The sequence below is a fragment of the Anabrus simplex genome, chromosome X (assembly GCF_040414725.1).
Source record: "Anabrus simplex isolate iqAnaSimp1 chromosome X, ASM4041472v1, whole genome shotgun sequence".
NCBI classification, from domain to species: domain Eukaryota; kingdom Metazoa; phylum Arthropoda; class Insecta; order Orthoptera; family Tettigoniidae; genus Anabrus; species Anabrus simplex.
Genome location: NC_090279.1, coordinates 196,300,554 through 196,314,920, shown reverse-complemented (window position 1 = coordinate 196,314,920; position 14,367 = coordinate 196,300,554). Strand labels below are relative to the sequence as shown.

The 14,367-nt window shown below is 38.0% G+C and overlaps 1 protein-coding gene across 2 annotated transcripts in view; it reads right to left on the bottom strand.

Annotated features, from left to right (window-relative positions):
- The window catches only part of Pop4 (ribonuclease P/MRP subunit POP4), a 33,217-nt gene that overhangs the window by 15,918 nt on the left and 2,932 nt on the right, over positions 1-14,367 (bottom strand). For both annotated transcript variants that reach the window (XR_010861631.2, XM_067158562.2), the window contains exon 3: positions 434-639. Coding sequence is in view for 1 of the 2 variants with exons in the window: in XM_067158562.2 (XP_067014663.2) it covers positions 434-639 (206 nt within the window). In the remaining variant the exon portion in view is untranslated. The remainder of the gene's footprint in view (positions 1-433; positions 640-14,367) is intronic.

Below are 14,367 nucleotides of genomic sequence, written 5' to 3'. Positions count from 1 at the left end.
GGTTTTCCATGGTGTCCCATTTTTACACTAGACAAATGGTGGGGTTGTTCCTTATTTAAGGCCATGGCCTCGTCCTTCCCAATCCTGGCCCTTTCCTATCCCATCGTCCCCATAAGACCTATCTGTGTCGGTGCGACGTAAAGCAAACTGTACAAAAAAAAAAAAAGTCGTTATAACCAGTTTTCTTCTTGTACGTGTGAGGAATGTGTCCCGGATATTTGGCTGTAACTTATATTTACACCGGGTATACAAAATGCATTTTCTTCTCTTGAGATGTTCTGCTTGCCTGACTCTGTGACTGTTGAAACAAAGACCAGCAAGATGGAGAGACACTGAACACAAACCTGGCCTACTATGGAGGAGACTATGAAATATGGCTCAGCAGATTAACCCATTCAACAATGAAACTTATTTTTAAGTCGCTTCTACCAACCCGTGGCTCTCAAGTCCTTCAATATCAAGGTAGCTACTGAAATAACTCTTCCATAGTTCATGTAGAGGAAGGAAATCTGTGTATTTCATTGCTTTTCGATTTGGTCGGCACAGTCCTAACTCCTGTCTCTCCTTCAGTGAGAGCGCAGTCTTCTTCGGCCTCGGCTTCTGCGTACGTGCCTTCTTCAATCGGGTGAGATTGAATATCTGAAAGGAAAAGGGGTTAGTCAATTACACATTAATAATAAAATTAAAAAATAATAATACCTCAACAAAAAGCAGACATGGCAGCCAAAAGTTAACACCATGCTACCCAACAGCAATGTTGAGGAACCCACCAGCCCCCCCCCCCCCTTCCAGAAGTACATTTACTTTTCTGACATAATAAAGACCAGCACTCGCCATTCTCCACTGCTGAACCAGCTACTTCAATTCCTACTGACCAACGTAAAATGGAATGTGACATCATTCCCATCAATGATGATAATCAGATTCCATTACCAACTCTGGCAGAATAAAAGCACAAATAAATAGAACATGTAAAGGAAACAAGGTGGAATACAGCAGCACTATACTGTGATTACATTTGATGGCAGGCAAGTTAAGGCTTGAAAATGGCAAGCAAACGAAAGCACAGGTCTTGTACTCTTCAAGAAAAACTAAGTGCTGAAACGGTTGGATAAGGGTGACAATTCATCAAGATTATCTGTTGAGTTTGGGGTTGGAAAAGCTACGATTTCCGACTGGAAGAAAACTGTTCTAAAAATCAAACAGTTTTGTACAGCATCGTCAGCAGATATCTTTAAAACCTGCCAAACATCAAAAGTGTCAAAATTCAATATAAACTTGGCTAAGTACTTTATTTATGGTTTTAACAAGAGAGGCAAAAAAGTACTCCGTTAAGTGGACCTCTTGTTCAAGAAAAAGTGCTTCAATTGAATAAATTATTGAATGGAGATGTTTCATTCACTGCCAGTACTGGACGGTAAGATACATAAATATTGGAACAGGAACTGCCCGGGATCGAACTGGCGATCGCGCGGTTTGCTTCATCCTTGTGAGCCTTGATACAACGCTTCTGGCGAGCAAGCTTGTGGCAGCCTGCTAAGACATGACTACGACGTCACAAAGCGCGTGGCCCACGAGACAGAGAGTATCATCTGGAAGTTTTTTTATACTTCCGCTTCTAGATGAGATAAGTAAAATTATTTCAAGAATAAAATTTACTGTGTCCACCTATTCAGTACAATTATATTCTTATAATCTTATTAGGCTGAAGATGCCCAAAACTAGGGCGAAGCATGTTCCTAATTAGTGTTTGTAATTATGTAGGATTTAATCACTACAGAATATAATTGTATTGAATAGGTAGACACAGTAAATTTTATTCTTGAAAGAATTTTACTTACTGTTATCTTCAATACGGAACAAAATGAGATTAGTTACTTGTATCCAGACGAGATATCGACTAACGGACAACGGGATCATGTAGCCTATAATAACAGATAGCAGATGGCTCATGTCCAAATTTCATGTTAATAACTATTTTATTTAACACGTTGAGTGCCATACGACCCCATATGGGTACGTGAGAGTAGCCAAGTTTTTGAACTTCATGTCCCCATATGGGGTCGTACGTTCGTTCTAAATCGAGAACTGTGCGAACCCATTTGGGTGCGCAGTAAGTATGTGTTTCAAAGATGTATAAAGTCTCTTCCTGCCATCTGCTGGTCGTCTATTTAAAGTACGTGCATAGTCCACCTTCCATTTCTCAATTCCTGTTTTGGCACGACCCCATATGGGTACGTCAAGAGTGCTTTGTAGGGTGACAAAGTCATTGTCTATCTCACGCACGGATTGTTTATGTAAGTGTGCAGTGCTGTGAGATTCATTTTCTTTTTTAAGTCGTTACGAGTAAATCGACCAGTAAAAGACTTAGTGCAGACTGTCTGGACGATATATCGAACAAGTCGGACAATGATGATGTAGACGAAGTATATAGTTACAGTGATTTTGAACCCAGTATACAGCAAATATCGATCTCGCACATTCAACCTCATTCATGAATTACAGTCCTTCAGCACACACTTCCCCACTGTACTCCAGGTTTCCAAGCCAGCTGTAGCAACAATTATGACTGTCTTCAACGATATAGTCACTGGTTTCCCATGTGCACAACCAGCGCTGCCAGCTTCTCTTACTCAAATTGAAAGTTATACAAAAAAATTGTATACTTATTCAATATTCCGTAACTACTAATTCTTCTTATAATATTATTCTGTTACATCTTAATTTACCAGCAAATTCACATGATTTTCACTACTTTATATAACTTTATTCTATACGAAAATTTCCTAACCTAAAATCGGAAGATCGTCATTTACAAACATTTCCTGACCTCAAATCAGAGATCGTACTTTTTAACGGCTCCAGTATGAACAAGATAACATATCTATCATAATCAACAGCATATAACGCGTCCCCGCAAAGGAAAAGGTAAGTACAGCCGAGCGTCGGGACAGTAAGTACTGTATAAGTACGACCCCATATGGGGGCGCGTGTACGTGTACAGTTCGTAATGACCAATACGACCCCATATGGGGTCGCAATATTATACCTAATATACATAATAAGTTAACGTAATATATCATAAATACACCCTCATATCAGCGATCATTTGCTTGGTTAAGCCTGTGAACGTTTTGGCACCAGGGAGTAACTCGATGTTATTAGCTCACGGCACTAGACGGCAAGCCTATGAAAATTGGGCTGGCACTCAACGTGTTAAGGAGATATAGCAACGTCAAGATATCAAGTAATTTCAATGATGTGTATGCTCAGGGTCAAGCCCGGGTATATAAGATGGAACAATTTCTCCAGCAAGTCAGTGCAGGGACAACACAGCATAGTAGAGACCTGCTGCCCGAGGTTGTGCCGGCAGTGAAGTTTAACTTTGTGCGCGAGTGTCGAATCTGAACGCCGAACTAAGTACCCGCGAGGTGCAGCCAAGAACTCTGACAGCGGTATTAATCCTGCATTCTAAGTCGTTCCAAATTCTTAAACATTTTGCATGACTTATAATATACGAGTGTTAGACATCGGACATGTTGATTAACTTGTCAATTGATACGAGTCTACATGTTAAACTTCTATGAGTAAATTAACCAGTTAGGACTTTGTATGTGGAAACTACATGCCTAATACTTCATGGTTAGAAGTAAAGATAGTGCCATTAACTATTTCATGGTGATAGAGTGATAGTAGACTGTTTCTCAACACATAGGGAACAAAGACTGAATCCTACACTAGTATCACGTGTGAAGTTGAATGAATAGACTATTTCAATTTCCTTAAACTGCATTAACCTGACAGTCAGAACTTAGTGAAGTCAGGGTATCGTGAAAGTTCAATTATCTTATTATAGATATTGCACTGGCAAGTGGAACTTAGTAAATTCAGTATCTCATGACAAGTCAATCACTTTATAAATGGACCTGGTGCAAATTACTGTGCATATTAGACGTGCTACTTGAAACGAACAGTGCCATATCACCGAAGTGGCGTGTGTAAAACACCGCCCCATGCATACCCGACCGCCCATATTATCATGTGAACTTCTGCCGATGGAGACGTGGTAACTTCGGGGGATATGTGGTGATGGTGTTCCTCATCTATGGTGGGCGTGGTAACCTTGAGGGACATGTTGATGGTGTTCCTGATCTATGGTGGACGTGGTAACTTCGAGGGACGTGATGGTGTTCCTGATCCATGATAGACGTGGTACTACAGACTGTGAGGAACCAGTCAAACGGAGCCAGCACTTCAATAAGGTGATATGCATCTGTGTCATTAAGGATAATAGGAACTGTATCTTATCAAGTAAATTTTAAATTCAACAAGTCACTTTAAAACTTTCTAGTATCTTTAATTCTCATGATTTTGAACTTATACATTCCAATTTTTCAAATGACTTGCTATTTCTTAAAGCCAGTATAATATTAAGTCGTACAGACAAAATTGCTATGGAGTGGAAACTTTAAAACTTAACCACTTTGTTAACCTGTCTACGAACTGGAACTTTGCTTATACCCATATCACGTTAGTAGTTAGCTAACTGAAGAGTACACTTTAGCTCGCTATTTTATAGGCATATCAAGACTGAACTTTATTTGTTCATACCAATTGATCATTTCAGAAAGAAATTCTAATTAATTTCATTAGTTCCATTTTCAAGAACGATTTTTATTTATTTCAAGGTGAACTTAATTAATGTCGTTAGTTATGAACTTCAAGAATGAACATTATTCACTTAAAATAATTAATTATTTCAAGGTGATCTTAATTAATGTTGTCATTTATAAACTTCAAGAATAAACTTTCTTTATCCAAGGTAATTATATCAAGAAGATATTTTATTAATTTGTCGCTAATAAGTTTGACACAACCTATTATCAATTTATTGATTATTAAATGTGGATGAGAGTCCAATTTGACAAGCATTCAAGGAAATGATAGGCCGTTCGTTTACTTTGATTGATTGTAATAAAGTTTATGTGGCCAGTCTATGCAATCTTTTACTCCCTCTCTGTACACCTGCCCTGTGAAACACTCATGCTCCATTACACGCATCAATGAGTGCGCGTCAGTTACTGGTACTATATATAATATCTAATAAATATAAAATTAGAGTTTTGTCTGTACAATGCGCAGAATTTGAAAAGAATGGTATTTCTGTATCGGTCATGTCCAGAGTAACAAGGAAATGCAATTTTTACTTTTCCATAATTTCTGTCTGTCTGTCTGTATGTACACGCATCACGAGAAAACGGCTGAAGAGAATTTAAAGAAAATCAGTATGTTAAGTCGCGGGATGAGCCACTACAATCTAGGCTGTAAATCATTTCACTCACGCTGCATGAAATGGTAGTTTAGGGGAAGGCCTAAAATTTAATTCTGAAATATTTATATTATTAGTGGTCTTAGCGATAAATACTACATAACGAAAGTTATATAGAATTAAATTACCATACCGCCTTTGATAACACAGATATTAATGAATTTGTATTTTTGTTGCCAAATTCATATCAACGCCAAGCCACGAGAAAATGGGTAAATAGAATTTAATGAATGTATGTAAACAGAGTCGGGAAATAAGAAACTACAATCTAAGTTATAAACAATTTTATTTACCCTGGATGAAATTGTAGTTTAGGGGAAGGCGCCTAAAATGTAATTTTTAAATACCTATGTTATTGGTCCTATCGAAAAGTACTACATAACAAAAGTTATAGAGAATACAACTTCTGACCATTTATGTTTTATTCAGTTTTACCGTACCTACTATGATAAGAGTGGTATTTCAGAGTGGGAAGAAAACTGAATGTGAAGGCCTACAATATTGAAAGCGCGTAACATTGATCAACAATAACATTACATTGACCATTGTTTGTTGTGATGTTTTTTGTCTCTTATGCTGCCGCTGAACTCAGATAGATGGGATTACTGCTGTGTACCGTGTATAACAGCCTGACTGAATATTGGCAGGAAATAGCTGGGGAGTTGCAAAACTTTCTTCTTTAGCATGCCATTCCTCTAGTTCATATATTTTCTGATACTCGGTATGTAACAGACTGGTTCATCATAGTATTCTAGCTATTCGATCCCTACTCTGACGCACTGGTTTGAATAAGCAGTGCGCATACTTAAGGCAGAGGCTCACTTAGTAGTAGTAGTAGTAGTAGTATGACCTGGTCTAGAATTACAATTTAGACCTAATCCAAATTATAGCACCACAATTCACTAAATAACTCAAAATTCAACCCTGAAAAGAGCCGTATCTTAAGAAAAGCTTCTTCCTCTTCACTTTTATTAAATTCTACATTCATTTTATTCCAAATTAGCACTGAAGAGGGGGGTTTCTCCTCTGGCTTGGAGGAAAAATGTACCTCCAAGTCAGATAGATTTCACTGCCGCCTGTGTAGTGAACTGAGATTTTCTGACTCATCCGGTATGCTAGGAAACAGATTAGTAAAAGGGCATAGTTTTTGCCCTTGGAGTCTCAACTAATCGACACCCCCACCCGGCCGAAATAAGACGAAGTGTGTTCACGATCACAGCTGTCTGCGGCTTGGTCATTCCAGCTCTGGAACTTTGGACTGTTAGATCGGCAGCGTAGTACTGTTCGTTAAAAGTGAAAAAATGTGGGGTTTTTCATTTGATCGAGTATTTCATATGGAAGCATTGCTTTTAATCGCGCTTTTCCTACTGATGTCATTGTAATGACCTATGTTCATTTCAGTTGAGAAAAGTACTAAGATGGTCTTTCTGAGGATATAAAAAGGCAGGTGGAGAGTGAGTGTCTGCCATAATAAAGAAAACTCTCCAACCTGATTATGACTGATGGCAGGCAAGGGGGCCTACCATTACAATGAAATTTCCCTAACCCAGTCTTCATATGAGAAAAGACGTTTGGTGACTTCCCCGTCATGTTTCTAGGTAATGTTAAGTGCTATGCAATTTAATACAAACTTACTCACAACGTGTACACTACCTAACCTAGAATTCTGTATACAACGTAGAATTTCGTAGCGAAGCACGGGTACATCAGCTAGCATATAATAAATAAATGTCCAATACAAATATGAAATCTATATATATAAAATAACTTGTCCTAACTGACTGACGGATTTATCATCGCTGAGCCAAAACTACTGGACATAAAGAAATGAAATTTTGGGGATGCATTCATATTACAATGTAGGTGCTCACTAAGGGAGGATTTTTGGATATTCCATTGTTAAGAGGGTGAAAAGGGGGTGAATTTTTTAAAATTAGTGTTTCTGTACCTCGAAATGAGTATATTTAAAAAACGTAACAAGTTACAGATGTGAAAATTGGTATTTGTAATCTCTTTGAAAAAATAGGAGTAACGTGTATTTGTTTTGGGAAAAAAACACTTCATTGAGGGGGTAGGGGGCGCTCTGTAAAAAAAGGACTGAAAAAGGGGTTGAATTATTTTTATGTGGATACTTATATCTCAAAAACTGAAGATGTTACAGTCATGAAAAGTTTTATTTGGAATCTCCTTTAAAAATAAAGAAACATGTATTGTTTTTATTTTGAAAAACCTACTTATTGGGGGAAGGGGGTGTTGACGAGTACTGACAAAGGGGGTGAATTTTCAAAATGAACGGAACATCTTACAGACGTAAAAATTGGTATTTTTAATCTCTTTTAAAAACTAAGTAATAGGTACCTTTTGTTTTCAGAAAAATCTTTTAAATAGGACTGAAAGAGGAGTTGAATTCTTTTATGAGGAAACATATCTCAGACATGAAAATTTGTATTTTGAATCTTCTTTAAAAATAAAGAAGTGCGCATTCTTATGTTTTTGGAAAATCCAATTAAGGGCGGGTAAATGAATTGAAAAAAAAAAAGTAAATTCTTTGTATGAGGAAACTTATATAAAAAAACGAAGGATATTAACGGACATGAAAATTGGTATTTGGAATCCTTTAAAATAAGAAACACATTTCTGTTGTGGGTGGGAGTGGGGCTGGAATCAACCTAAGGGGGGTGTAAAAGGAGTTCAATTCTTCTTGTAAGGGTACAAATAAGAAGTCGACTTAAAACATTACACCCCTAAGAGGTTTCGACGGGGGGGGGGTGAGGAATGATGACAAAAAAATACGTTTATATGAAACCGTTTTAATTAAGAAGTTAAAATGTCAAATAATATCCTAGGCGTTAAATAACAGAAGGTTTGAAACAAATTTAACCCCTCAGAGAGTTAAATGGGAGTCAAGATCTGAAAACAAATATATTAATTCCTTCCTCCGAAACGATGAAATGAAATGAAATGGCGTATGGCTTTTAGTGCCGGGAGTGTCCGAGGACATGTTCGGCTCGCCAGGTGCAGGTCTTTTGATTTGACTCCCGTAGGCGGCCTGCGCGTCATGATGAGGATGAAATGATGATGAAGACGACACATACACCCAGCCCCCGTGCCAGCAAAGTTAACCAATTATGGTTAAAATTCCCGACCCTGCCGGGAATCGAACCCGGGACCCCTGTCACCAAAGGCCAGCACGCTAACCACTTAGCCATGGAGCCGGACTCCGAAACGATTTAACGTACGAAGACAAAATTCCAAATAGCAGTATATATTTTAAATCCTAGGTGTGAAATAGAAAATATTTTTACTCGTTCCACCACTAAAGTCTGAAATTAGGTTAGCTCCATAAACTAAATTATTCATCCCTCCAAAACCGTTTGGCCTACAAAGTTGTAATTTTACGAGAAAGGTCTTATTTTATGTCCTAAGTGTAAAATGCCATATACTTCAAAACATTTCCCCCCTAAGAGGTTTAGATGGTAGTTGACTCTCAAAAACACAATATCCATTCTTCCGAAACCGCTTCAGGCACAAACATAACTTTTTTTTTATGAAGGGTGGTCTTCTATATCCTACATACATACATACATACATTATCATTATAGACTGTTATGCCTTTCAGCGTTCAGTCTGCAAGCCTCTGTGAATTTACTAAACGTCGCCACAATCCACGATTTGCAACTAGTGTTGTGGCCTCATTTAGTTCTATACCTCTATCTTTAAATTGTTAGAAACCGAGTCTAACCATCGTCGTCTTGGTCTCCCTCTACTTCTCTTACCCTCCATAGCAGAGCCCATTATTCTCCTAGGTAACCTATCCTCCTTGTGATACAATTCCTTTAGGTTTGCCAATTGCCACCTTTTCAATACAACCTATCCTCCTCCATTCGCCTCACATGACCCCACCACCGAAACCGGTTTATGCGTACAGCTTCATCCATCGAGTTCATTCCTAAATTAGCCTTTATCTCCTCATTCCGAGTACCCTCCTGCCTTTGTTCCCACCTGTTTGTACCAGCAATCATTCTTGCTACTTTCATGTCTGTTACTTCTAACTTATGAATAAGATATCCTGAGTCCACCCAGCTTTCACTCCCGTAAAGCAAAGTTGGTCTGAAAACAGACCGATGTAAAGATAGTTTCGTCTGGGAGCTGACTTCCTTCTTACAGAATACTACTGATCGCAACTGCGAGCTCACAGCATTAGCTTTACAACACCTTGATTCAATCTCTCTTACTATATTACCATCCTGGGAGAACACACAACCTAAATACTTGAAAATATCGACCTGTTCTAGCTTTGTATCACCAATCTGACATTCAATTCTGTTGAATTTCTTACCTACTGACATCAATTTAGTCTTCGAGAGGCTAATTTTCATACCATACTCATTGCACCAATTTTCAAGTTCCAAGATATTAGACTGCAGGCTTTCAGCACAGTCTGCCATTAAGACCAAGTCGTCAGCATAGGCCAAACTGCTTACTACATTTCCACCCAATTGAATCCCTCCCTGCAATTTTATACCTTTCAGCAGATGATCCATGTAAACTACGAACAGCAAAGGTGAAAGATTACAGCCTTGTCTAACCCCTGTAAGTACCCTGAACCAAGAACTCATTCTACCATCAATTCTCACTGAAGCCCAATTGTCAACATAAATGCCTTTAATTGATTTTAATAATCTACCTTTAATTCCATAGTCCCCCAGTATAGTGAACATCTTTTTCCTCGGTACCCTGTCATATGCTTTCTCTAGATCTACGAAACATAAACACAACTGCCTATTCCTCTCAAAGCATTTTTCAATTACCTGGCACATAATGAATATCTGATCCTGACAGCCTCTCTGTGGTCTGAAACCACACTGGTTTTCATCCAACTTCCTCTCAACGACTGATTGCACCCTCCCTTCCAAGAAGCCAGTGAATACTTTGCCTGGTATACTAATCAATGAGATACCTCGATAGTTGTTGTAATCCTTCCTGTTCTCTTGCTTATAGATAGGTGCAATTACTGCTTTTGTCCAATCTGAAGGTACCTTACCAACATTCCACGCTAATTTTACTACTCTATGAAGCCATTTCATCCCTGCCTGCCCACTATACTTCACCATTTCAGGTCTAATTTCATCTATTCCTGCTGCCTTATGACAATGGAGTTTATTTACCATCCTTTCCACTTCCTCAAGCATAATATCACCAACATCATTTTCCTCCTACCCATGAGCTTGGCTGTTTGCAACACCACCAGAATGATTTCCTTTTACACTGAGATGATGTTCAAAATATTCCCTCCACCTCTCCAGCGATTCCCTGGGATCTATTATGAGTTCACCTGAATTACTCAAAACAATGTTCATTTCCTTTTTCCCTCCCTTCCTAAGATTCTTTATTACTGTCCAGAAAGGTTTCCCTGCTGCTTGACCTAGCCTTTCCAAGTTATTACCAAAATCTTCCCATGACTTTTTTTTGGATTCAACAACTATTTGCTTTGCTCTGTTTCTTTCATCTACGTATAAATCCCTGTCTGCCTCGGCCCTTGTTTGGAGCCATTTCTGATAAGCCTTCTTTTTACGTTTACAGGCTGCTCTCACTTCATCATTCCACCAAGATGTTCGCCTTTTCCCATCTTTACACACAGTTGTTCCTAGGCATTCCCTTGCTTTTCTACTCCAGCATCCCTGTATGCCACCCATTCACTTTCTATATCCTGAACCTGCTTACTGTCTACTATTCGAAACTTCTCACTAATCATATCCATGTACTTCTGTCTAATTTCCTCGTCCTGGAGATGCTCAGAACATTTTAAGCAAGCCTCTATATCCTAGATGTTAATAAATATTTCAAAACAATCACTCCTTAAAAAGGTATTCATTCCTCCATTACTGTTCGACGTACAAAATAAAAATTTCACAGGTTGGTCGCTTTTATGTCTTAAGTGTTAAATCAGATATGGTTTAAGACATTCAAATCCTTCTGTACGGGGTTCAAGTGAGTGGTAGATTATAAAATAAATAATCATTTCCCCAAAACCTTTTGATGTATGAACCGAGGACGTATTTTACATGCTCAACTGACAGTGGACTCTCCAAAATGTAAAACTTTAAATAATAACTTTGCTAGTAAGTGATATAAAAGTACTGGATGGTTCGATCGATGGAAGAAAAGGCATGGAATATGTCAGTTGGAAGAACAATTATCAGGTGATCATACGGCTGCAGAAGATTACATTAGTGAATTTAATGACTTTGTAGCAACAGGAAATTATTCATTGCAAGAAGTATATAACTCAAGTATGTAATTTCAAGGCCCTTTCCAATAAAAGCCTTGCGTCTGCAGAGGAACCTCGTGCACCTGGGTTTAAGATGAGTGAGGAATGCATTTTTTACTATATTAACATGTAGTAATGCCGCAGGAATGAATATATTGCCCCTAACGGTTATTGGCAAATCAGCAAAACCAAGCGCATTCAAAAACATGAACACACTTCCAATTTACTACCGGTACAGGAATCGAAGAAAGGCATGGATGGATGCACAACTTTTCAAGGAATGTTTTTAAGAACAGTTTGTTCCCTCAGTAACAAGTTTCAGTGCAAAAAGTGGTTTGCTTTCTCAGGCATTGCTCTTAATTGACAATACTCCATCACGCAGCAGTGAGTGAATTAACTTGCGGTGAAATAAGAACAATTTTCTTGTCTCCTAATGTTACGTCGATATTGCAGCCAATGGACCAGAACATTTTGCAAAATGTAAAACATACGTATAAACAGAAAGTTCTCAGGTACGTGACTGAGAATGACAGTTCACTTACTATTCTTCAAAAACTGAAGAATATGGATATTAAAGACGTGGTTTACTGGGCAGCAGAGGCATGGGATGGTGTCGGTGAGCAGTTTATGAGGAAAACATGGAAGAAATTGTGACGAAGTCTCGCATTCATAGAGAGTCCAGCGGAAGCGTCTGCATCTGTCAATCTCCTTGAACTCATTCAACAAATTTCTGGGTATGAGTAATCCAATGAAAATGATTGAAGCTGTCATCAATTCAAAACAGACCAAGAAATTGTAGCTATTGTGGAAAAAGAATCTGGAATTGATTAGGAACAGAATGACGACAAAGAAGACAACAATGAACAACTAGTGTCACATTCAGATGCTGCAGCTGCCTTAGAACTTACTGTACGCTACATCGAGCAACAGTCCACTGGTCCATCACTGATGTGATGTTTATAGACTCTACTTTAATACTGCATCTTCCAGTAGGTTCCAATCACTGCGGCAAAAGAAACTAACGGACTCTGTAAAGATAAAAAGACTAGTGATTGATGGTTTATGATATGCAATTATGTTTACATTAAGTTATTCTAATAAAGTATGGCTAATTTATTGCACGTAAATCTTCATTCTATGATATGTTCTTTCATTTCAATAAGAAAAATTAAAAAAAGTGGAATATTTCAGTTCGGATTAACTGGATTCGGATTAATGGGACTCCACTCTATATAAGTAAAGAAATGGAATCAGAGATAGCCTAAGGAATTTTGCATGTAATATTATACTATACAGAGTAATAAATATAAGATTGTGAGCAACTGCAAAAGAGACCTTGACAATATTGTGAGATGGACAGCAACAATTAAACTGGATGAAAGTCAGGTTGTGAGTTTCACGAAGAAGAAGAAAAGTCATCTCTGCGCTGATGGGATGCAAGTTCCTCATGGGGATCACATCTCTTCATATGGTTATGAGGGTATTTAGGTGTTATAGTAACAATGTAAAGGAAAGAACATGTAAGTCTCTGGTAAGACCACAATTCAATTGTATTGTTCCAGGATATGAGACCCTCACTGGATTATTTGATTCAAGAACTGGAAAAAATCCACAATAAAGCAGTTTGATTTGTTCTGACAAAAGAGTAGTGTTATAAAAATATTCCAAAATTCAGGCTGCGAATACTTGAGAGAAAGGAGACAAGCTGATCGACAAAGCGAAATGTAAAATTCCAGAACTACTTTCTTTTCAATATAAATAAAAATAATTTTATGATCATCTTTAATTATAAAACCGCTAAAAACATTTCTTCTGTAACAACAGCTAGTTCCACCATCCCTTCGTGCTATATTCCCTCTGCATACATCTGACCTGCCCAGGGCATTGACCGCCCTCCTCGTCACATGACTCACTCCTCGCCTCTACATACACATACGTACAATACTAGAATCAGTAACAAGGCTACTCGCCAGTTTGCTTCACACAGCCAACGCTAACGGACAATTCATACCAGCTCCAGGGGTAAGCTTCCTTTCAATTTTTTCCTTTTCACCTTCTGTCATCAACTTAACTTTCATTTTCCCCCCCCCCTTTTTTTTCCTTTTTTTTTAGACTCCAAACTCCAATACGTGCCATATACCTGCTCTATTTCACCTATGGATTGCTAGAACTCCCCCTATGTTCAAGATTGTTGTTAATTCATAAGGAGTCCACTATTTGTTCTTCTACGTCACATACAGTTTCCTAGTTTTATTGCTAGCACATGCATATCGACTAACACAATTTGAACTCTTGTGGTATCAAGACCGCGTCCCTCCTATGGAATTCACAAATAATGGTGTTCACGTTATTTGTAAACCTTAGTCTGTATTGCTGTTATGTGCCTTTTGACTGGTTCAACTTGGACACACGATGATTTAATGAACCCTATTTTGACTTTTGTTTTTATTTAATTTAAAGGAATTTCAACCTCACAATTTTAATTTAATCCGCGCTTCACGCATTGATGTGTTTTAATGTCCAAAATGCCTATTGTCATATTCTAACAACCCCACAATTGTTTATTTTACAGACTGTTATGTTAATGCATTTCACGACAAATACTTGTTTTTAACTGCACACATTTTGTTACAATCTTAAGTCTATTGTTTACATTATGTTGAGTGTTGATGATCACTCTTTTATTACAACACGGTTTCTCTTTTGATATGGGGATATTATTTTGATCATTTTTAAACGCAGGGCCCTGACCTAGTCTTTGTGCATT